Source organism: Tiliqua scincoides, chromosome 1, assembly GCF_035046505.1.
Source record: "Tiliqua scincoides isolate rTilSci1 chromosome 1, rTilSci1.hap2, whole genome shotgun sequence".
NCBI lineage: Eukaryota > Metazoa > Chordata > Lepidosauria > Squamata > Scincidae > Tiliqua > Tiliqua scincoides.
In genome coordinates this window covers 193,369,613-193,395,817 of record NC_089821.1, presented here as the reverse complement: position 1 = coordinate 193,395,817, position 26,205 = coordinate 193,369,613, and the positions used below count along the sequence as shown (strand labels likewise).

At 40.4% G+C, this 26,205-nt stretch overlaps 1 protein-coding gene across 1 annotated transcript; it reads right to left on the bottom strand.

The window, feature by feature from the left end:
* Window positions 1-25,663, bottom strand: PRDM1 (PR/SET domain 1). The gene is made up of 8 exons (XM_066610239.1): window positions 25,601-25,663; window positions 23,694-23,942; window positions 15,070-15,189; window positions 9,701-9,953; window positions 9,022-9,033; window positions 2,235-3,277; window positions 1,210-1,338; window positions 1-695 (listed from the first exon to the last, which is right to left on the bottom strand). Exons 2-8 carry the CDS (start codon window positions 23,874-23,876, stop codon window positions 120-122), a joined length of 2,316 nt encoding a protein of 771 aa, XP_066466336.1. The 5' UTR covers window positions 23,877-23,942; window positions 25,601-25,663; the 3' UTR covers window positions 1-119.
* Window positions 25,664-26,205: the final 542 nt, after the last annotated feature.

Genomic DNA, 26,205 nt, shown 5'->3' with positions numbered 1-26,205 from the left:
CTTGCCAAGTCATAAATTAAAAAATAACACTTCTTTGCCAGTCATATCAGTGCACATGTGTGCATGAACACACATTCACTCTGTCACTCACTCTCTCTCTCACACACCCCCACAGCATTTTAAGAGTCCATTGGTTCAACTGTTTCTTGCTTGACCTTTATAGGTACCCGAGGTAGTGGATGACCGTGAGGCAACTTCACAATTGACATATCTGATGATTCATAAAGACTACAACCTGAGGAGACCAGTCCATTTCCCAGGTTCCTCTGCAATGATGCTTTAAGATGGGTTCCCTCTATCTCTCTCTTGAGCACAGTCAATATTTCTTTCTCCACCACTGATGCCATGTCAATGTTGTCCTCGACATCGTCCAACCTGTCTGCACTGTCACTGATGTCAAATTTTTCAATTTCTTCATTGATCCGGTTCAGGTCCTCTGTAGAAAGGTGAGATGCAGGGACAACAGGACAGTTGCCCTTGAGGTGGACCTTGAGGCTACAGAGGTGAATATAGCTCTTCTGGCAGTGGATGCACTTATGTGGGCGCTCTCTGGTGTGAAGTCGTTTATGCAGTTTCAGGTGCACAAACTGGGTAAATTTAGCAGTGCAAAGTTTGCACTGATAAGGCTTCTCTCCAGAGTGAAGCCGCAGGTGGGTCTTCAGATTGCTTGTGCTGCTGAACCGCTTATGGCAGACCTAATTAGGGAGAAACAAATGAGACCATGATGAGATGGGTAATGGATGCTTTTAAAAACCATTATATAGGAAAAAGCAGGCTACTATGAAGAGTGAAATTTACCCTAATTCAACCTCTGGTTTTTTCATCTAAAAGCACACCAAATCCCTACATTTTTTTTAAACACATGATGAATAATGCACAGGCTATGACGGACTGCAGCAGGCCATGATTAATCACAACTGCCAGATTGCCAAAGAATGAGAGTTTAAACACAGGAGCTGCGATCCAAAGAAGCATTTTGTGCTTGTGAGGCAGGACAGGGCATGCACACTATTTTGGTGCTCAGTAATGGCAACTGTCGCAGCACAAAGGCAGAATCAGGTTTCATTCAAACGCCAAAGCAGGTTGTCTCTTTGGCAGTGGAAACTGAAAACAAACAATGCTTCGTCTGCTATGCTCAATTCTGCGTCATGTGTTAATAATTCATCTTTAGGTAAAGGTCTTGATCTCATTATATGAATTGCTACATACCTGACATTCATGGGGCTTTTCTCCTGTGTGTACCAGATAGTGCTTCTGGAGGTGAGCCAACTGAGTGAACCCTTTGTTGCAAGTAGAACATTTGAATGGTCTTTCTCCACTGTGTACTCGAAGGTGGACCTTTTTGAAAAAAAAAAAACATTTATTGCAATCTCACAATAGCTGCTTAGATTCCAAGTTCATCGTGTACTTAATGTTCGCAGACAAAACATCTTGTTGAATCAGGTTAAGGTCAACTTATGCAAAATACTAAGAGACAGACTCTATTCTAATGAGGCACCATTAAGTGTTAGTCCATGGGTGTATCATTCTCTTCCTGATCACCAACAAAGATTCTCTGGTAAGAATGCCACTTTGACAAGTAAATAATGAGAGCCAGTGTTATCTAGTGGCTAAGAGGGGGAGCCAGGAAGCATCTGGTTTAAATTTTGCCTTGGCTCAGTTCTGGTGCATGGCACCTCAGGGCTGCAAAATTCAGGATAAGGGTGTCCTGGAACTGGAACCAGCTCCATTTACCTCCTACTTTACTGTATGCCATAATGTGTCCTGGTAAGGGTGTGGAGCACTCCCTCCCTCCCTCCCTCCCTCCCTCTCTCTCTCTGTCACTGCTCAGAGGAGATGGTTTCTATCTGCATGCTTCCTACACCTCGCCAGGTGTTACTGTCTATATAGATATTATTATCACCATCACCACCCTCAATGTGCCACACAACTACTTTCACAATTGTATGCTTTATCCCATGGGTATGCCCAGAAGCATAAAAAACCCACCAACAGAACTGGAATCTCTCAAAGAGGGCATAAACAGGCTACTGTTACCCAAATCTTATCCATTATAGAACAAAAAAATGTATGACCTCAATGTCGAAATACAGCACTAAATCCTAAATAGATTACTAATCTCTAGCTAATAAAAAGGGAGAATCAAATACAAAAACACTGCCTTTTCTAAAAAGATAGCAATGAGTGATTATACGTGAGATCTCTCTAGAAACAAGATTTTGTTAAAGCTTTACCTTCAGATTAGAGAGTTGGCCAAAGGTTTTAGAGCAGACATTGCATTCATACTTTATTTTTCCATTCTGCTTCTTCAGTGGGTATGGAAGGGTTTTGTAACCGGTCATATTTCTCTTGCTCTTGATGAGATTCATGGCTTCTTCACTGCTAGTGGCAGCCACCACTGCTGAGGTAGGTTTAGGTTGCATTATGTGTTCTGAAGTGGCTGCCGTGCCAGCTGTGGGTGATCCACTGGTTGGGCTGCATGGCTTGTCTTTCATGCTGGCTGCAGCGCCCGTGATGGAGAAGGCACTGTTGTGTGCTGGGATGAGGAAGTCCCTTGGGTGGTCAGGTTGCAACAGTTGGCGGCTTCCATCTGATGGCAAGGAACTTGGAAGGGCAGATGGGGTCAGCATGTGATTAGAGATGCTTCCTCCACTGAGTAGGCTGCTGTAGAAAGGATACATCCTTGGAAAGAGATTGAAATTGTTGATGCCCATGCTATATGGCGGTAACAGGAACTTGGAATAGTGAAAGGCTGGTGAAAGATGGCTCGAGGGTGCATATCCAGAATATGAACCTAATCCTTCTGAGCTGTAGAGTCCATTCAAGTAAGAATAAGGTTCTCTGTGCTCTTGAGACATAGGAGCTAGGGGTGAAACTGTAACTCCTGGGCTGCTATGAGGACTTAAGCTTTTTAAACTTTGGTCTGGGCTACTTCTGGCAGAGGGGCTTGGTGTGGTAGAGGACTGGATAGGTGAGTGTGCAATGTAACTAGGCCTATCAATCCCGTACGGTAGAGAAGTCTTCAGGTAATCTTCTGGAATGTGAGGGCGGATTGGGTAGACAATTCGAGGATAAAAAGGCCTCTCAGGACTGCAATTTTTTCGCAACTCCTCCAAGTCTTTTTCTTGAGTATGTGGCAAAATATAGCTGTGGAATAAGTCCTTTGTTTTGTGATGACTAGAATCAATTTTCAGGATTTCCTTCACACTGTGCTCTCTCCTTGGAACATTTTTCTGATAGAGGTCATCCTTATCATTAGTTTGCTGCTGGTCTGTGGCTGAAATTTTTAAAAGGCAATGAATATTTCAACTTATAAATTTAACTTGGCAAACATTAAAACATGATTTTACAAGCTAAGCAAAATGCAATTAGAATAGCCAACTCTTATCAAAGCAAAATATTTAGAAGTTACCTTTATCATTAGCCTTTACCATAAAAACATTTCTGGAACTTGTACTAGTAAGAAGGATAGCAGCAAGTTAAACTCAAGGGGGGAAAATCAATAGTGACATTAAACAAAAGTTGACTACAATGAGTCAGTGATACCTTCCAGTTCATCTGTTCTAGCTTCACCTTCATTTTTGTATTCTTGGATACATTACATTGCGTACAGAAAGTCAGAGGCTTTTGAAGATTGGAAAAAAAAAATTTCACCACCAGTAACAATCTTTTGAAAAAAGTTCTCAGTCATTCTTCTCATTTCAATAGTCATTTCCTAGCCTTCAAATCAACTTATTCTTGCCTTCAGAGACAGCTCTATTGCTTGCATAAAGCAGCAAGTGTGACCTGTGTCCTTACATTCTTTTGACCTTCAATTCCTATGTCTCAAACTGTAACACAGGAAGGGAAAATAACCATGTCTTCCTTGGCACCAATTACATAGATTCATCATTCTAATGGTGCGTTTTCAGAGACAGAGTAACTCTGAGGAATTTGGATGAAAGCCCCCTCCTCAAGAAGGAGGCAAATTGTGCATTACTCACTGAATACATTATTTAGTAGCTTTAAAATAAAGGCTACTGTTACCTAAAGATTTTCAAAGGTACACTCTGAAACACTTGTAAGGGTTCAGCCCAAGATCTTGGCCAGTTGTGCAGCATCAGCTTTGCACACATACTGAGACTTCTTATTAGCACAAAATAAATATGGAGATTTAAAAATATTCATTTGTGTTTCTGCTTGTTCTTTTGGTATCAGTTTTTTTCCTTTAGTAATAAGTGCTTGTTTCCTTCGTAACCCTAAATCTTCCCTCAGAGTTCCATTTAGTATGAAAGGGTTTTCTTAAAATGATTATTACAACACACCCTTTGCTTCTTTTGTTGAATCCATTCATCCAAAGAAAATGGAATTTCCCTTTTAACAACTGCATGAAGTGTGCACATTAAACCTAATTTAATGTATTTTTATTTTAAGCATGTCTTTGCATTTTACAGTTGAAGTGAGTTCACATTAAAAAATGTAGCATGTACAGTATCTGCTTCGACTCAGTTTCTCTGTCTTTTTCTGCTTGGGGCACACTGCTGAAACATTTCTATGGTGGCTTTTGTGTGAGAAGACGAGGCATGCAGTCTCTTCTTACACATGTTCAATGCAATCCTGTTTCTACTGCAATGTGTGAAATGGCTCCAAGTCTTAGGCTTCAAAGAGTATGAACTTGGTGGCCAAGCTCAGGCAGGTTCAGTTTTATGTGTGAAGTACTGTCAGTATTGGCAACCTTCAGTCTCGAAAGACTATGGTATCGCGCTCTGAAAGGTGGTTCTGGCACAGCGTCTAGTGTGGCTGAAAAGGCCAAGTACTTTTTACTTGAAGTACTGTAGTCCTTTGTGTATGTGTGTAACACCACAGAAGTGGCTAGCTTGCTAGTTTCACATTTCTCTAGAGCTAGAGAATGTTATCTTCTTTACTTGATCTTTTGATCAGTTGAGTCTTAAATCAAGGCACCAATCCAGAACAAACATCTAGAATGACATTATCAGGGGAATGGCTGGTGAAGAGGTATTGAAAGCTTGTGCATAGGGGGGCTGGTGGTGACATGGGGTGTAAAATCATTATATATATAAATATCAGGGCTCCTATCAGTCTTTTAGCAGAGCCTGTCTGGCAGACAGGAAGTTAAAATTGTCACTTGTTTTTTTAAATAGATAAACGGCTCAGGAAAAGACAAGATTACTGGATAAGTTACAAGAACCAGATCATTTTCCAGCTGGTTCACACATTGTGCATGCTGGGCCATTCTACATTCAATGGAGCACAGGAGTGAGACTTTTGGGTTTTTGCATGCACCCTTTACCATCTGAAGAATATGCTATCTTATCAGACACCACAAATCAGCAAAGTCCAGCAAATCATGCAGATGCCAGTTGCATAAGGAAGGGCACCAGGATGCAGGTCTCTTGTTGTCCTGTGTATCTCCACTGTGAGATACAGGAAGCTGGACTAGATGGGCCTATGGCCTGATCCAGTGGGGCTCTGCTTATGTTCTTATGCAGGATGGCCATTGCTATTGCCTTCTTTCTTTCAATCTTTCTTTCTTTTTTCAATTGCTATTGCCTTCTTTCTTTCAATATTACGTACACTGTGATATACCTGCACATGAATTCAATAATCCAGCACACTCTACATGTAGTTGGGGGGGAGGACTATGAAGTCAAGCCTCACTCACCCACCACCCAACTGTATATACAGGTCTATGTATAAGGCTGGTGTGTGAATTGGAGCCCCACTGAACTATTACACATGTGATGAAACTTTACACTTGAGATATGTATAGCATCCTTTATGTAGGAAAAAAATCAATTATGAGTAGATTGTAAACATATATGATGTAAATTTCTTGACAGAAAAGTTCAATGCGGCAAACTTGTCTGGCTAAATAAAGTCACATTTTCCATCAGGGTTTAGAGAAACACTATTCCTTCCTGAACACTTACATCAATGTAGTTCCACAGAAGTGAATAATACAACATAAATGTAAGGATGTGGTAAATTATGATTTCCCTTAAGGTGGATTGAAAAGTAGTCTCCTTTGTGGGTCTTTTACTAGCTGCCTGAGACATTTTATTCTAATTCTTTCCCCTGAGACCTTGAAAAATAGTTGTGGGTGTACAGAGTCATTTCTAGAGTAAAATGCTGCTGAACATTTTGAGTACTGAATTTTAATAATGCTGATTCACATTTCTGATCTAAATAAATGTGCCTATTTTGCTAGTAGAAAAAAAGAACCTAGAAGTTCTGAGGTAGGCCAAAAGGTATACAGTATTTCCATTCAAACTTGGAATGGAGATTAATATTTACCATGACATGACACTAATTCATAATTTGGGTCCTGGTTCACAGCCAGTGATACCCAAGTCCTTGGCCAGGATTCTCTGCAATGTTGACTGTAATGAGTACCCTGCTGCTGGCTAGGGGAAAGCAAAGCACTACTACAGTGTAGGAAGCTTTTACATTCCAAAGTCAACATGAGGAAAACCTGGACCGTGTGTGGTTCAGCTTTACTGTTCTATGAACCTTCATGTAAAACCAAGTTTAATTAAAAGTTTTCCAATTTTAATTAGGAATTAGCAATTGGTCTAGAAGCTAACACTTTATTAGCCCATTCATAGGTATGCCTACTCAGAAAAAAAGTTCTGTTTAGTTCAATGGGACCTACTCTATGGTATATGTAAATACCTTAAATACCTAGGTATTTCTCCAGAATGCAGTTTACAAGGGATGTAACTGGTCATATTGCACTTATCACAGGTGTAATACAGGCACATATGCTCCTACCTGTAGGGCGCATATGTAGGGCGCATACCTGTAGGGCTCCTACCTGTAGGGCGCCCTACAGGTAGACCACAGCTGCGACACAAGGACATCTGCAAGAGGGATCTGAAGGCCCTTAGGGATGGACCTCAACAAGTGGGAAACCCTGGCCTCTGAGCGGCCCGCTTGGAGGCAGGCTGTGCAGCATGGCCTTTCCCAGTTTGAAGAGACACTTTGCCAACAGTCTGAGGCTAAGAGGCAAAGAAGGAAGGCCCATAGCCAGGGAGACAGACCAGGGACAGACTGCACTTGCTCCCGGTGTGGAAGGGATTGTCACTCCCGGATTGGCCTTTTCAGCCACACTAGACGCTGTGCCAGAACCACCTTTCAGAGCGCGATACCATAGTCTTTCGAGACTGAAGGTTGCCAATACATGCTCCTACCACAGTAAGTTACTATTCATAACTATGTTTTTATGAATGATAGAATTCCCCTTTTCATTTTCTCTAACTAGATAAAATCTCACCTAAGTTCACATAGTAAAATGTCATTGGGAATAGTTCTTTGATATAGAACAGGGGTCTAAACATTTTGGCAGGAGGGCCACATCATCTCTCTGACACTGTATTGGGGGCCAGGAAAAAAAGAATTAATTTACATTTAAAATTTGAATAAATTATTTATTAGAGATGGAACTTATATGAATGAATGAAGGTCTTGCAGTAGCTCAAGGCTTATAAAAGGCCTTGCACAAAGCAAAGCCAGCCTTTTCTTCACTGCCACTGCTATATCACAGGCGTGAAACAGCAAGTAGTGAGGAAGTTCTCATCCCACAGCTCAAGTGAGAGGTCGAACAGTTGTCCTCATGCTGAGACGAGTTGCGTTGGGCCAGCATGGGCTCCAGCAAGTCTCTGGAGAGCCAGAGGCTCACTGGAGACTGGGGGCTCCCCAAGGGCCAGATTGAGAGCCCCTGAGGGCCACAAGTGGCCCCCGGGCTGGGGTTTGTGCACCCCTGATATAGAGCGACTACAGTACTTCTGGTGGTTAAGAACTTGCTTTTTCTTGAAGCAGCAACACAACCTTGATGTAATATTAGAATCTACATTCTGAGAGTACACAAAATAATCAAAATGCACTATCTATACCTACACATTTTATGGTTCTAGGTTTTATTACCTCAAGGTTCAAACAGAGATGAAAAAAGAAATGTTAAAAAAATGAAACAGAATGAAAACAGACTGACCTAGCCCAATTTTATTACAAATTTATTGGTTTGTTTGACCAAACAAAGAATTTATAAGCTCCAGTCAAATCTCTCAATTTTAAGCAAATTAACATTGAAAATATGTTAAAAGCATTCAAAAAGATGAGTATTTATTTACCTGACATCATCAAATTAGATTGCAGTCTTACGTAGAGTAAGTCTTTCCTAAACTTACTGAAATAATTAGCTATTGAAATCAATGTGATTACAGGCCCAAACCTATCCAACTTTCTAGCACCGATGCAGCCCCAAGGTAAGAGAACAAATGTTTCTTGTTTTGAGGAAGCCTCTGGAACTGACACCCCAACTCAGGATGCAAATACACACCCCATTGGCATGGCTGCATCTGTGCTGGAAACTTGGATTGGGCCCTAAGGCTGCAATCCTATACACACTTTCCTGGGAGTAAGTTCCATTGAATCCAATGAAATTTACTTCTGAGTAGACATCCATAGGCTTGCAGTTAGTGTGCCCATCTCTGCATAAGATCAGACTGTATATGACATCATATCGACTCATCTATTCCAGTGGCAGCAGACACCCAGCCTATTTTCTTGTCGGAGGTGAAGATACTCTGTGTTTATAGCAGCACTTTTGATTTAATTGTCCAGCCTGTTTTTTCAAACTTCAAGAATGGGTTTTTTTCAGTCTTCCTATACAACTTGTTTCATTGCTGAACTATTCTTATAATTAGCTTTTCTTCGTGCTTAAGGGTATTTTACACTGATCTCTAAAGGGTGTTTGCTACACTTCATCCTAAATGAATTCTGCACTAAGTAGTCCATTTCTGTTCTGTTTGCACACAAGGTCCTTTTAGAACTGATTAGAACCATTTCTTTTGTCTACATACATTAAAAAAGGCATTTTCTTCTTGAATTTGAAATCCTTACATAGCCATTAAAAGATTATGATAAAAGAGTGATTTGGATCATGGTTTTTTAGTAAACAACCTCTTAGACTGTAAAAAAAAAAATCTGCAATAAAAGTGGTTTGGACATTCCAGGACATACATTCTGACTGAGCTATTTAAAAAAGTTAAGTAATTGAAGCTTTTGATGATTGAAACTCAAATGACAACATATGATGACACAAAGAGCTGAACTCTTTTCAAACATTTCAGGTAGATGTGAATTTAGGACACAGTAATCCCACTGTACATACCCCCCAAATAGTACGCAAACCCTCTTTCATAAAGGGGTGTGTGTGTTTGTAGAGATAGTCAGACAGGCAGACAAAATATACATGTAACAGAAAATGGCATGAACTGTGCTGTTCCTTAACAACATTATTTGTCTATGATTTTTATCAGAGGCTTTTCAGCTGGTAGGCTAATAACCACTTGGATCCTTACAGCCCAATGCTGTAAGAATTGCCTCACCAGTACACAGGTGCTTAGGATGGGCTCTGAGACAAAAGAGCAGCACAAAAGTCGCAGAACAGGATGTTCAGGAGGCACTGCCCCTAAGTTCTGCTGGAACTGTAAGTGGAAGTGCTGGAGGAGGTAACCATAACTTGTGATGCCAGGTTGTGTCGCTTCTAATCAGGAAAATAAGTCTGCTTTTTAACATATCTTTTCCTGCAAATCTTTTTGACACTTGAGATAATTATCCATCATACTATTAATACCCACTGGCAAAGGACAATTATTAGGAAGCTTTCTTTTGTGTGTGTATATTCTAATCTACTTACTGAGATTCACCATCCCCAGGTCTCCGGTGGAAGGATAGTTTAGCCTATCTGCAAAATCCCGGCAATACCACACAAGCAATTCCTGGTTGGCAGGGATGGGCTCGATAGTATAAAAGTAGATGCTCATGCCATTCTGACATGCAGCCAAGTTTTGCTCCTGAATGGAATGAGCTGGATTTACATAGCGCATCCAATTGCTCTTTTCCTCATTAAATCCATCAATGAAGTGGAGAAGCTCACCATCAGAATAGATCTGCAAAGAGAGAGAGAGAGGAGATTGATGCTATTTAACTACAGAACCTAAAAAGCAACATATAAGTGGGGCGGGGGGGGGGGGAGTCTTGTTTTGAAGGTACTGAAACAAACTAATATATAAAAAGCACAGTTTTCCAATTAGGAGGTTATTGCATGACAAGGAATAGAAATCTCAACATTAAATACACACCACAACCTTTTTGATTCTTGAGTATTTACTGCTTGGCTCATCTACAGCACTCACATTATTTGTTTAAAATATTTGTGTCATGTATTTTGCCTCTACTCTGCTCAAAGATGCTCAAAACATATTAAAATAAAAATAAAATCAACAATTAACAAAATAAAGCAACACACACACATACACACACACCCATTAAACAGTATACAGCACCAGAGGGATCTAAACAGTGAAACAAAGAGGAGACAGAACAGATCAATGTTAAGTTAGACCCAAAGGCTAAATGGAACAGAAAAGAAAAAACATTCAACGTCTCTACTTCATCAGTCTCATTTAGAATTGCTGGTCAACAAGTGGGTGGTATTACTGATTTAAGGTCTGTGTGCTTGCAGTAATGCAATGAGTCACATTTGTAAAGACTGATTAGCTTGGTTACATCACAATCAAGTCTCCTTCTAGCCTTTTCTTCTTTGGCCTCTGCACCTGCAGTTTTCTGCTCCCACCCTCACCCAAAGGTTTAAACCAGGGGTGTCCAAAGTTTTTGGCAGTAGGGCCACATCATCTCTATGACACTGTCTTGGGGGCTGGGGGAAAAAGAATTAATTTACATTTAAAATTTGAATGAATTTACATAAGTTTACATAAATGAATATAATAAAGATGAACTTATATGAATGAATGAAGGTCTTGCGATAGCTCAAGGCCCATAAAAGGCCTTGCACAAAGCAAGGCTGGCCTTTCCTTTGCTGCCGCTACTGCATCACAGATGTGAAACAGCAAGCAGTGGAGGGAGCCCTCATCCCACAGCTCACGGCTCATCCCACAGCTCACGGGAGAGGTCAAACAGTCACCCTCACACTGAGAGCAGTTGAGTTGGGTCAGACTGGGCTCCAACAAATCTCCGGAGGGCCAGAGGCTCATTGGAGACTGGAGGCTCCCTGAGGGCTGCATTGAGAGGCCTCGAAGGCCGCAAGTGGCCCCAGGGCCGGGGTTTGGGCACCCCTGGTTTAAAACTATCCCCCAGCCCAAGTCCTAAAGTAACACTTGTTCACATTTGGAATTCAGCCTTTTTTTTTTTTTTTAAGGGCTGGGTGGGACAAGAAGAACTAAATGTGATACAACTAATTTGAGATCTGGTAGGGATCCATTTTTTGACAGTATGAGAGAACTACTTTTGTCTCTCAGGCAGTAAGTTCAAGCAAAGATGACTCTCCAGCAGCTACACAGGCCTACAAAATTGAGGGTCAGAAAAGTTTTCCCAAACGTTTTGGTGGTTTGATATGAATTTGGGGTGCCGATTCAAAAAATGGCATCCGTTTTGCCCTATCACGTCTAATTTTGAAGATATAGTATAGCCTCATTAGTAAATGGTTCAAGCATTTTCCTCATGAGGAAGCCATGATGTAGGCTTCCTCATGAGGAAGCTGCTTGAACCACTCACTAATGAGGCTATACTATATCCCCCAAACTAGACGTGATAGGGCAAAATGGATGCCATTTCTGGAATCAGCACCCCAAATATACCCAGGAATCGGTATAACGCTTAAGGAAGCAAAATGTGTGTTGGCCTGTGCTATCAGAAAACAATGCAGTGATTCAAAATATCCTTGTTTTCTGAAGTGTCTTTGAAAACATGAAAATGAACAAAGAAAATGCCTGACGAAATCTGAGGGTAACCTGTAAGACTGTAGAAAGAGCAAGTAGGAAGTATTTATTTATATTTCTTTCCTGCCTGATCCCAAGAGCTCTGAACAAGTAGTGATAGACATCCTTGTTTCAGTTTAACTTAAAAAAAACCACACACATCCCTCTTAAGTTAATCAGGTGATTACCAGAAAACTACCTGGTACACTTAATGGCTAAGAAAGAATTTAAGCTTGGTATTCTCATCTCCAAATACAACCCAGCACCCAATTTCTTCCTGTGCTTCTTCACAAGCATGCTCAATTTTACTGAATGCTGTTTGATGTAAGAACACTGAGATGTAATTAAAAAAAACAAAAACACATACACACCAACAACCAGCAACAGAAAGCTGGCCTTTTAACACAGGCAGTAAACACCAGAATCACTTTCTTACTTCCTGTCATTTGAGGCCGAGGAAATACATGTGGCTTTATCAAAGCAGCTTGAGAGATTTTGCGGTGTTTTTGTTATGAGAAAGATGGAACAGAGCCTGAAGAATTATGCTCTCAAGAGGAGTTTTCAAGTTTCTTTGTTAGCTCTGGTTTGCAAACTTCCAGGAACTCAGTGTTCCATTACTGTGCACTTCTTGAACAGATAGAAGCCAGTTTCCGAACTCAGATCAAGTGACTTCCAGTTACCTTTCCATACAATTTACTGTATGCCATCTTCTACATACATACATGCACCACTGCAATGAGATCACACAGCCATATAACAATCTTATTTTGCCACTTCACCAGATTTCCACTGAATTATAAATAAGATTAAAAATATGCTGAGTCACACCAGAGCACTTACAAGAAATGACATCAGTCCTGTAGTTTGCACAGCATATTCACGCTTTTTCTTTTTAGAGGGTGTTTGTGAATGGAACATTGATGTTCACATCTCATCCCATCCAACAGATGTTTCTGTTCCTGCCAGCCAGTTCAGGATGTCTTTTATATGACATGTGGGAAACTATCTTCCACAATTTCCTTTGCATGTGGTAAGACTGTTCTCAGGCCCTCAGGAAAGAGTCTGTTCTACTTGAGGCTGTGTTAATCCAGTAGGCACTAAGACTTTTTAGTCAAGCAAGTAACGCAAACATGATGTCAGCCCTCTCACTGAAAAACTGAAATGACATCCTGCTGGGTAGACAGAATTCTCTTGGAAGATACACTGACTTATTTTAATGCTCTAATAACTAGTCTGAAAGCAAGCATACTTGATCAGAGTATTCAGTGGTTCATGATGAAGTCTTGACTACTACAAAGTGTGAAAAGACCATTTACGTACTGTGAAAATATTTGGGATAATTTTCAACTACCACATAACCTAGTGCAGCAAATGGCACAAATGCCCTAAATACAGTACAATGGGAAACTGCCTCTCCACCCCCACGCCCAACAATCTATGGTGAGGGGGAATAAACAAGGACCAAAGCACACTTTTTCCTTGCATGTTTAAGATGCAGGTAGCAAAACAAGGGACAAAATGGCTAAAGATGTGCATTATTGTAATCAAATGTAATACTGGAATAATGAAATACAAGACTGACACACTCTCTCACAATGTTCTGACATTAAACACATACTTTTTTGCTCTTTTCTCAAATGCATCTCATAAAGACATGAGTAGGAAGAAGTATTGCTTTTACTTTTCATTAATAAAGCATTTCTTTTTAATTTACAAAGCCCTGTATAGCCTATATTTGATATTGTATGCTAAGTAGTACATGTGCAAAGCAATATAAAGCAATCTTCCCCACCCTGTGCTCCCAAGTCCCCAAAAAGCCACTCCTGCGGATTACGAACCTTCAGGAAGAGCATGGAATGTGGCATGGGAGGCTGCAGTGTGTTTGTGGGGGGAGGGCAGGGAATCCTGGTGATTTCATGATAGTTAGAATTCAACCCAAGAAAACACAAGAATTCATTGTGTTTTTTTCCACAGCAACTTTATGAACTAAGAATTACTCCAGTTTTTACAAAGGGGGAACTGAAACTGAGAGATGTATTGCCCAAAGCAAAAATGTGGTCATAACATGTAGGGTCTGCATCTACATCTCTGAGACTCTATCTTTCAGAAACATTAGAATCTAATGACTCTGAGACTCTGAGACTCTGGGCTTTCAGAAACATTAGAATCAGTTCCTAAAGGCAAATCAAGTAATATGGGCAAGCAGGAGCTGAAATTGTGTGTGCAAAATACAGGCATATCCCATGATTGCTTGGATCAGTGGTGGATTAAATCTAAATTCAAGAGATGAACCCAGTACAGCTTTGGAATCTCAATTCTTTCAGTACAACTATTTAGATATAGTTCATGCGCAGATCCAGTATGCATGCTTTGTACACGATGAAGCACAGGAGTGAGTCCTGGACTCGTGTCCTCCTTCATTCTTTGTGTCTTCTCAGTGCAAATGTCCTAGTACAAACTACAGTTCCTACACATTTATTTCAAATGCCCCCTCCCCATAAAAATGGAGGACACTAGGCTAGAATGCTAGCTTCCAGCACAGTAGGTTCCACAAGCAGGGAATTTCATTTCACCCGGATGAACGTTCTAATGTATGTTCATTAGACTTTGACTGATAAGGTATCATCAAAAAAGACAAAAAATACCACTCAGGACATGATGACTGATTTAAAAAAAAAAATTCACAAAATTATGAAAAGCTGTATTAGAGCTTAAGCTGCTGTACAGGAATCTCCCTGACAGTCTATATTATGTTGGTATCCCAACAATTTCTCCAGAGAGAACAGAGCAACAATGATAGCCTCACAACAAAGAGGTTAATGCTAAGAGATATAGTGACATGCTCAAAACCATCCAGTGAGTGACTGTCTAAAGCCCAAGCATGCCTAGTCATTAAATGCTATTTCCCTCTGCCACCACTATTATGCTGGGGCATCCTGAGTCAGCTGGCTTGGCAGCATTTTTGGAAGTAATTTCTGCAACTGAAATTGGACATGAGGTAAATAGCCTATTGCAATAGTTCAGCATTTAAGAAAGTAATTAGTAGTTGAATCAACTGCAGAGTAAGAGACTGAGCAATATTCTTAATTAGGTTCGAAAATGTCCTGGGGTAAGGGTCACAGAAGCAAATGAAAGGGGGGGGGCATGATGAATGATTGACATTTTACCAAAATGTAAATCAATGCCTTTTTATCCTATAAAAACATCCACTGTGGAAGGCCTAAGCCTCAAGCTTTTTACTGGTGCTTACTCTATTTACATAAAAAGTATCTTGGGAGGTGGGGCTTACCCGCCAGAAATATTTTCTGCTTGCATCCTTAGGAACTGTGTCATTGGTATAAATTTCTCCAACCAGCGGTCCAAAGCGTGTTCCTTTGGGGATATATTCTTTGCTAATGACTCCAATCACCTGAAAGCAGAAAAACACAATGTCAGAACACAGGCTGAAACACTGAAGGGCTTAGAAGTAAGACTTAAAAAGCAACCATATTTACTGAAAGGTAAAAGCAAAGGCTTCCAACCCCTTCCTTTAGGTCAGGAGGGGCATATATTTCAGCACTGAGCTTAAGGTTGTAGAACTATAGCTGGATGGCATGAATACTCATCAAAATGCTACAAACTTGAATTACATTTGTGGTTCAGTTTCACTTGTTCTATTCCTGTGATAATACACTACTTAGGAGCAACAGTTAGGAGTATCATTCTGCTGGGAATTACCCAGAAAAACTAAATTACATCTATCTCAGTTTCAAAGACTACACACACACACACACACACACACACGCGCGCGCGCATTACAATAAAAGGGGACATTGAAAGTTGTAGGGGGAAAAACTGAGAAGTAATAATGACCAAGAACTTCATTCCCTAATTTTTATCCACTTGTCTGGAGGCATCTCCACAAAAGAAATGAACTCAGAAAAAACTCGAACAACACTGGTTGTGAGAGTATAACCCTACATGGTAAGAACATGTAGAGCATTATCTAATACCTAACATTCTTTAACCATATGTGGCTTGAAACAGTAAATTAAACTCACTTTTTTGTCTTTGGACCCAACTTTACTTATTGTGGATCCAATCAAGGAAATGTGTGTGTGAAGAGGGGGGTTGTGTGAACATCCTGGAGTGTCTAAGTCTATTCAGCTTCCTGTGTCAATCATTATTATCATGAACCACAAATCAGAAACCCTTTTTTATCAGAAAGGAATGCCTATGAGTATCTCCTTACAACACACTGCTTAAATGGGCCCCCCTTCTATTGCCTCCTCTTCCACTAAACCTTCTAAATATTAATTTGTTCTAAATAAGCGTAATGAACAGAGCAACTTAGTAAACCAGGAAACATGAATAAGGATTTTAACACTGATGTCTGCAGCTTAAATGGAAAGTGGGGGTGAACCAAAGACGTTTGTTCCACAGACTTAGTAAACATTCAAGTCAAAGGTAATGAGTCATGTTCTTCTCATACTACTGACAAGTTTCATTATGCCTGTCAAAATAATAAAAGGATACAACTGCATTATAGATCCAATATACTAAAGTCTGAAAATAAGCGTATTAACTAAAATATCAACAACAAAATACCACTGTGTCTCCTTCACTTACTCAGTTCTATTTATACTATACTGTTTAATTAATACATATTTACCAGGATTAACTAGACCTTGCCAGCCATGGTACTTAGTTGCAGGAACCAAAGTCATGTTTTTAAACTGGAAAACTAGAGGCAAATCTCTCATAATTTTTGGAAAGAATTATTGCTTCATAGGCAACTGCAGAAGAAATTACTAACTGCATGCTAATATCCCTCCCATTCTAGTAATCAACATTCTCCACCTGGTTTCTGCAAAACTACTTCAAGAAAGAATTCATTTCAAAATGCCATATATTCAACTGTGTTGCATCATACACTGACACAAAAGGTCATCAAGCTGCCCTGAGTGCATAAAATTCACACAAAATCCAACATATGAAGCTGCTTTATACTGAGTCAGACCAATGGTCCATCTAACTAGGTGTTGTCTCCACCAACCAGCAGTGGCTTTCTGGGGTTCCAGGCAGGATATTTCCCAGCCCCACCTGCAGATGCCAGCAACTGGACTTGGGTTCTTTGTGCTAAAGATAAACTCTTCAGGTCCTCATTACAATACAAACATATCTTTTTTATGAACAGACAGCCCAATCCACCGCAACTCCCTGTGTGGCAAAGCAGCTGTGCTGGTGTGGGCTCTGCTGAATTCCACGGGGGCATTTTGATCTCAGGAGGTCTATTCTGTTTCTTCCCTTGCCCCGAGGCAAGCCCCTGTGGGTTTGATGGGTCAACTCGAACCTACATCAACTTTATAGCTGACGCAAGTCTGTGTTAACCCATGAAGGCAGATCAGGCCCAGGATGGGGGTCAGTATATGGTATGCACCGATAAACCTGTGACCCAGTGGGCTAAATTGAGATAGAGTCTCAGAGTCTATCTTTCGGAAAGAGGCTGTTCCGGCTTCCCTGGCAAGAGCCTAACAGTGCACACTGGCAGAGTCCGTGCAACTGCCATAAAGCAGCCTCCGCTGGTGCAACACATGTTAACACTAGCACCCAGCTGGCATAGGATTGGGCTTTAACTTCATCCCTCCCCCAAGTATTCTAGGAAATGAAGCTAAATGGGGTGCTTAGGATTGTTAGAAATTTCTGCCTCTTCCCACAAAACTACAATTCCCAAGGTCCTCTGGGAAAAAGGAGTGATAAAACTGATTTAAGAGTGGAAACTCTCTTAATGGAACAACAATAAACATTGAAATCTGTGCTAAGAGACTGACTGGTAAGTTTGTGATAATTGTTCCATATATGTTTTTAAAGCTTTAAATGTTTTTTTTAATAAACCACCAACGATTTACACATTTGAGCTGAAGACAGAATGAACAGGGACTTTGAAAAACGCATACAAGTAGGAACATGTCCAATGGCTGTGTTTATTTTTGTTGCTCCTGTGCATTTTTCAAAGAGAGGTGAAAAAGGCAGATGTTCTTCTAGCTTTTCCCATTCACCTTCATTTACATTCTCTTAAACTTTCAAGAAGGGTTCACAGCCAGCATATGAAATGTGCTGGTAGTTTGGCCATAAGAAGGTTTTTGCTCTTGCACAGCTACACACAGAGAGACAGATATTTTAGTTTTAATTCAAATGTATGATGATGTTCTCAGAACGTCTAGGAATCAGTATGACTTGGAACTTGTCAAATAGAAACACTTAGGGGATTTTGTTTTTTTGTTTTTGCACAATCATTCAAAGCATGGCCTAACAGTATTTTATCGTTGTGCGATGGTTTCTTAATGTCCTTTTATAGTGGTATATCCTTCCCCATAAAGAACACTGGGGTGTATAGGAACTGGTGCAGGTAGTATATGCCTATTGGTGGCAAGTAGAGGGAGAGAGAGTTGGAATGGGGCAACGTTTAATCATGTGGATCAGAATGTTTGTTAACTTAGCTGGTTGGAGAGGCCCTCATTTTAAAGTCCTAAACCAGTGTATGAGGAGAAGGCAGCTTCAGAGATTATTTATTGAGGTTATCTTTTTATCCTTTACTAGTCTTACACAGCAGGAAAGGTCTCAGAAAATACTGCATTTTTAAAATTAATGAAAAGGTCATTAAAAAAACATAGAACTAAGGGGCATGGACATGAGAGGTTGGAAGAGGTGAGACAGAACCGTGTTACTTATTCCCTTTTACCTCAAATGCCTCTGAAACTTGTAGTAGAAACATGCAAGATCCTTCGAGGAAACAGGGTGTGGTGTCAACAGTGGTCCCTTGTTCTGAGAGGTCTGGGAAGCATGGGGTTAAAGTCAGGACCTTAGATTGTAGTGAGTGTGCCACACAGCTGAAGCCACTTGGAGGCAACAAGGCCCTCAGGGATAAAAGCAGCACCTGAAGGAGGGAGAGCTGGTGGGTAGCAGAAGGAGGAAAGGTTGGAGGAAGGCAATAGGACTGACTGATGGACTAACTGACTGGCAGACTAATAGACCAAGGGACTAATGTTCTGGCTGCTGGACTACTGGATCTGCCGACTGATTAGGAAAACTCATTAGCTTAAAATGGGCATAAGTTCTCCAGGTAAAGCTTGGAATGGGAATCTGGCAAAACAAATTTACACAACGTTTGCATGACAATCACAATAGCATTAGATGTGCTCTCTGAGGAAGAACAAGGGGCAAAGTGTACGTGCGTCCAGCACATTGTGCAATAAGATCTGAGGGGAGATTGTATACCACAAATGGGTAACTATCTGCACATTTTCAGTGCTCAAATCTGCTTCTCTGAAAAGGGCCTTATGAGCCTGATACAATGATTCAATGCTATTTGAATACTTACTGTAAACAGTACGCAACTCTTTCACAATAGGTAGGGTATTACCATAGTTCAGTAACCAGTAATTAAGCAAATGCTTTAATGAATACATTTTAGTCTAGTTATATCCAAATTGTGTTTCCAGGGACTTTACTACAGGGCAAAAACAACTAACAGACTTTCACAGTATTAGACACTCTGCAGAAAACCAAGTTTTAGCTAAAACTGCAGAAACTCAAGTTTTTTAACAAAGGAAGAAACTGGCAATATGAGAGTTATTTATAGTATGGTGAACAGGCAATATGTCATTACCATGCTTATTTTTTTTAATAATCAGGATGACCTTAGGCTGTACACAAGCATAAAAGAATAGTACTACTACATATCAAGAGCAGAAATGGAAGTTGTTAGGCCTTGCTGGCTACTGACCTACAAGCACAGAAGGAACACTTCAAACTTGTCCACAAGGTGTCCTTAAGCACATTTCTACTTTATTATGTTGCTGTCCAAGTTAGCACAGCTTACTAAGTTGCCACAAGCTCTCTTAAAAACTAATGGGAACATCTATGAATAAGGAATGCCTCTTTAGATCTCTTCTCTTTGACACTGCAACTTAAATTATTTTAGGGGAAATGGCGAACTATTTTTTTAAAAGCTGACATGCCAAGATTTCTCTTTAAAAATCTGAAATCATCGCACACCAACACATTTACTCTTTCTTTTCCTTGTAAAAGTTACTGAAACGCATTATTTCATACTCTGCACAGCTATTCTGCTTAGTTTTCTATGGAAATACTCCTACAATTATTGCTACCAGTGCTTGGAAGCATATAAAGTCACGATTCCATAGCACTGAAGGCCCATAGCCTGTTTGTCGATCAAGTCCCATTTTCACTCAGCATGACGCACCATGAATACACTGACTCCATCCTATCACAACCTATTTAAAGTTCGCTACCAGCACACAGGAAATTAAGAGAGGCTGCTGTTTCTTTACAAAGCGTCTCAAGTATGTCAGTTCCATCTTATTTGTTTGTTACATTTATATACAAGACTTTCTCCAAGAAACTCAGGATGGCATAGATGGTGCTTCCCCTCCCATGCTGGCTTGTTTGTAGGAAGATCACAGAAGCATTTTTACTGGGGTAGAAGTTACAGAATTGCTTCTCAGCAACTACACTTGAACTCAAGAGGTGCTTAAGATGCCATTTAAAAGCCTGCATTCCTGCCGAACCCAGGAAGAAAGCAACTGTTGGAACTGACCAGGGTCCTAATGAATTACTGCTGGGGCAAAGCTACTGTATGCCTTCTATAAACACTACAGCCAGCAGTTGAAAAGATTTGACACTCTCATGCTTCATCTGCCCCTACAGAAGCCACTTCCCTGGATGCTTTATGGGCATGGCTAACCTTTCTACTATGTCGGTCCATTTGTCTCTGTCAGTAGATTGTGTCACAGAGAACATCCTGACAAGCTGGAAGCTCTAGACACGAAACAGTACTCCTTGGTTTTCTCTACTCAGTGTTTTTTTTTTTTTTAAATGGAAGTGTGTGTACTTAATGGTTCCTTATTAAACAACTGGAGAAATAACCTATTAAGCACAAAACAGATGTTATCCTCTGTACACGTTACCATTTCTTGTAGTGGGCACTAACATAATATAAACCAAATCAACCTTAACCAAACTAGGAACTGGATGGGTGGCCAGGTGTTGAGCAAGAATGATTTAATTTTAGCTCTCTATTAATTTAAACACTACTTCCCGAGTAATACTGTGGTGACTTGTTCACTTAGCATTTTGTTTTGAACAATGCAAACTTTTGTTTTTCAACTAAAGTCACTGAAAGAATGATGCAGCTGAACAGAGGGCCTACATCCTATAATTTATTCTTTTTTAAAAGGGTGGAGTGAGAGGAAATGTTTTCCTATTGTTTCCTTCTTACATATACACAGCTACAAAATTAGTGGCTGTCTTTTATACACGGGGGAAGTAAGTGACAGAGGTATGGCCTATGGGTCAACATAATATTTTGTTTAAATGTTTATATTGACATTCTGTAAGCTACCTTGATTTTTCTGATGACTAGAATTAGTGTTATAACTTCTTAACAAACAGATATGGAAAGTGATTCTAGTCCCTCTCACGCATAGCTTTATGTTTATGAATATTTACAGGACAGGTCAATCCAGCCCCATTCATGGCTAGTAATTTATCAATTTAGTTGAAATAAACAGTTTAACTATGGATGCTGAGTAAAAGGGTGAAGCACATCAAATTGTGATCACCTATATACAGATAATACGGTCTTAAACAAAAACAAAGGACCGAGGGAAGTCACAAGGGTGACAACATGTATTAGAACTACATAACAAAAAACCCTGATCCTTAACATAATCCCCATTGAAGGCCAGCCATGTGACATGCTGTGGAATCTCTTGGCTTTTCAGTAAAAGGTGGGGTTCTGGGATTAGCAAAGCAATGAGACCTAAATGAAAACAAAGTCTAAGCACGCACAGGTGCACACAGAAAACACATAGGAGTATCTCTAGACCTTTGGAACATTTCTCTAAATACAGGCCTTAGTGACAACATTAATATTTCGTAAACATGTTTTTCTCAATAAGAATTACTGCTTATAATGTCAAACATGTGATGATGTTCATGCCATATCCCAAAAGTATTAGGAGAGACAGATGTCAAAAGAAAAAAATGGCTTAAACATATTCAACCACTGTGCCGCGGCACACTGGTGTGCCAAGGATAGTTTGCAGGTGCGCTGCGAGACTTTGGAGGAGGATCATTTAGTATGTCACTGGGGGATGCGAGCCCCTACTGTCTGTGCGGCGTGCCTTGTCAATTGTCAAAAAACTGATGATGCGCCTTGACAATTTTAGTGCTTTGTCAGTGTGCTGTGAGATGAAGAAGTATTTTCTTCCAAATAGGCATGTTAAGGATAGAAGGGGAGTAAATTCTCCTGTTCTATTCTACTTAGCCAGAATGAAAGTGGATGGAGGATAATGTCTACCTATTTACTTCTACCTATAATGTCTACCTATTTGCTTCTTAGCAAGAATCCAGAGAAATGATAATCAATGAGGAACTAAGAAATCTTAACAGTATCTTAAACCATAGTCCAAGGCACAAAACAATCTCACTACATTCCTAGAGCCGATTATAATGTCAAAAAACACATATGCATATAGTCACACTCATTAGCGCAGAGTTAGCAAATTTCTAAACAAGTTTTTCAGTCTAATTGTAACATGGCACTGAAGATTAAGCTGAGGAAGGGGAGCTATTCCAGCACACAAATTGACACTAGTGGGTTGCTACCTCTTAGTTCATACTGAAGTTAATTAGTCAAGTGTTAAGTGCATTTGTCACAGTATTATAGCTTCACCACTTAAGTTAGGAGCACAGTATACACAAGAAACATTTTTAAAGCTTCTGTTTCCCTCAACTAATCATTTAATTAGGATGTGGAGAGTGGGAGAGTCCACACGATTCCACAGAGATAACAAGTCTGCTGTCTGTTTTCTGGCCATTCCCTCAAGATGGATAACTGATAGTCTACATCTCCTGAAGTTCTGATCTTATTTCAGCAACAAATCTTTCCATGCTATTGTTTCAGGAGGATACTTTTTAATAACTGGAATGAATGAAAGGAATGAATCAACACCCATCTTCAGCTCCGTGGTCAGTTTATTTAGCCACAGTAGAAGCACAGGTTATAGCTGTTCCACCACAAGTTACAGGACAGAGGCAAAAATGATGGGCTGTCCCTACCATTAATAGCCAGCTGAACATCACGCCTAGCTATAATAGCTACTCTATATGAAGGAATAAACAGGCAGCCAATTGCTCATCCAGGTTAATTTTTTCCCAGCCCTTCTGAAACAACAACAAAGAATGTACCTGCTCCAGCAACATGCATTGAAATACACCTGTGTGTCCAGGTACAAATAAAGGTGTCCTGCCCTAGATAAACAAGTCACACAAACACAGGCTACCGATTCAGTGATCTGGCCATAATTTCATTCTCAGAGCACTAAAAACTGATCAAAAAGATGCAAGGGTGTATGCTCCCCACAAACCCCAGTTTGACTTTTTTTAAGCAAACCTATTTCCAGAATTGTTTTAAGCTGCTATACGACCAATGCCTCTCACTGTCTGACCTAAGAGGCACCAAAGAAATAAATATGCAGGACCACATGACCCTTCAAATATGCATACTTAGAGCTTCATGGAAAAGTTACTATTAAACTGGAATGCAACACAAGTTTTTAGCATTCTATCATTAGTATGCTAAACACCTTAAGTAACTCATAGGCACAAGTATGAGAAACATAAACCATCTGTACTTCTAAACTGCTCAGAAAACTTTTTGAGTTTTAAGATATGAGCAGTGAAACAGCTGGAACGTTCCCCAAAATCTCCTATCTACGCACAGGTCTAAAAAACTGGTGGTTCTTATGCATGTAACAAAAAATGAGAAATCAAAAGGATATTCCTGCTTTCAAGAGTAGGGTGATTTGGCTACCAAGACGTAACCATCCGTGGCAAATCTCTTCTTACCTCTTTACCATTTTCTGCATATTTAAAAATCAAGTTCCTTGGCAAGGAAGATTCAGCCTGGGTTATGGTGCAATCTTCAGTGCTGGGATCCGCAGGTTGATCATTTACAATGTACGTACACTTCTCTTCAAATTCAGCCTCTGTCCATAGAGTCATGTCAGCATCCTTCATGTCCATTTTCATTATCAACTTTGTCCCTTTCCCTAGTGCTCTGCGATTCACAATATATGAGCTACACGGTGTGGCAGCCTGGAAAAGAAAATCACATTTAGTCCTCATTTTTATCTCGGTGTCTCTGGAAGCATGACCTAAATGAGAAAGGTTTAAGAGGGACTGCTGAGGACAGCTAGAAATGCAGTATAAACCAAGCTGTCTTCTCTGAGACAATGTATTGACGGTAAAAATAAAGGCCCCCAAAATACAGGAGAAAAATTAGGTGTCTGAAGGCATCATGTGCCTATACCTCTTCAAAACTTTTACTGTGGAAACTGGGGTGGGAAAAGAAGGTGTGATCTGCAAACCCAGGACTCTGTACCAGGGAGCCCAGGGTCACTGCTACAGGGCCACTTATTGCCTTGGAAAAGATGCCTTAGAAAAGTGTCACAAACAAGGAAAGGAAAAGGAAGGAACTGCTGTCTGCGTCTGAAAGAGCTAAAAATGGAAAGTGCATGCTGGAAAAGCGGAACCCAGCCTTGTCTTTTCCAAATGGGGAAGGCTGAACTTTCCCACCAGCTTCTAAGACACAAACAACTTTCAAAAACAACTTCCCCCTCCCCTGTATTGACATCCTCTTATCCTCTGGCATGGAAAACTCAGGGAGACCGTATCCTGCCAGCATCACACCAGAAACAATCCATCTACAATCCATAGAAATATTCACTTGAATTTTTAAAAAGGGCATTGCTTTCTATAGCTTCTTACAGAGTGAAGGACTAAGTACCTAAACAAACTATCCTAAGGCACATACAACTGGAACTGGACTCCCTTGAAACTGCTGCAAAGTAAAATAGGGGCTGAGAGGATGAGCCTGGAATTCCCCAGTACAAACTTCAGCAGTGTACTCACAAGACATCTGTGGGTCTTACATCTGTAAGTCACTCTCAGCCTTGCTCAGTCATCTACAATATGGGGGTAACATCACCTACCTTACAGGGCTGTTGTAAGTGCTCTACCTATTACTAGTGTTCATTCTGCTCTCATTAGAATAAGCCAAGAATATTACATTTTTAAAACACAGAGGAACACCTGTGAGAAAAGCTCTAAGAAACACCGAAGTACACAATCCAGTCTACAGTCACTAGGCTGGTATTTATAGCTATCCTATTGCAGTGTCAGAGAACTAATTTGCCGATTAAAAAAGAACAATGTAAACTTATTATTCCGTTTTCCCTGGTGTCAAGTTACTGGATGAACTACAGCGTTTGCCAAACAAGGGGTTTGAGGTTCCAAGCATTGATCTACCAATCTGCCAGAGATTTTCAGATAGAGTCATATTACCAATGTAAAAGAAATATCTTGCAAAGGCACAAGTTCGCTTCATTCCACACTTCCTCAGAGTGTCAAACTTCTGCAGGTTTCAAAAGTGGTTTCTCTCAAAGTCCTTAATGAGATAAAGTTTTCAAACTCTGGTACAACGTGAACAAGATCTTTAAACACTTCTATGGGCTAAGACAGTGGACTAATACTGAAACTCAGTGAACTGGCAGTTGCTCGGAGCCGTGAAAGAATTAATCATCACAAAAAAGGTCCCTCGAACTTCAGAGAGAGAGAGAGAGAGAGAGAGAGAGAGAGAGAGCGCTCCTCCAAAGAGAACTTTTGCCATCCGAGACGCCTCAGTGCACCACTCACTCAAACGTATGCTAATACAGTCCCTCTCCCCGTTCAGAAAGAGGAAGAAAGTTGCTTACCAAGGTACAGTCCAACAATACTTCCAGTTGGGAGCTCCGCGTTTCAGGTAAGTCTCACACATATCTACAGAGTAAACATTTCTTCTGTTTACTTGCTAAGTTTCTTCCTCTGCCCACTTGCTGGGTTAAAGCAATGCTGACCCACACCGAGAGAGTTAATTCCTTTTGCTTGCGCTTGCTAGATGGCTTGCTTTTCTGCCAGACAGGTGCTGCTGCACTTACTGCTTTAACCTCTTTGCAACACTGGAGGGCTGAATGTTACTTTCAGTCTGCCTTAACCAAACAGACTCTTCCTTTCTCCTCCCTGTTTCAGGTGTCCCATTAAGCTGCTCATCAAACAGTCAGGCTGCCAACAGGGGGGTGGGGCTATACCTATAACTCACACAGAGACTATCCAATGAAACTCTGATCCAACCATAAGGTATTTTTCCTTTCTGTGAAGTCACACCACTATAGATTTTCCTGTTGGCACATATGGCTATTAGCATTCTGTTGGCACACAGCTCAACTTCCACGTAAAGGGAAAACACTTACTAGGTACTGTAAAATGCTGTGCAATCTTGTGTCTTCCAGAAATCAATTATCCATTGCTTAAAAGTACAAGA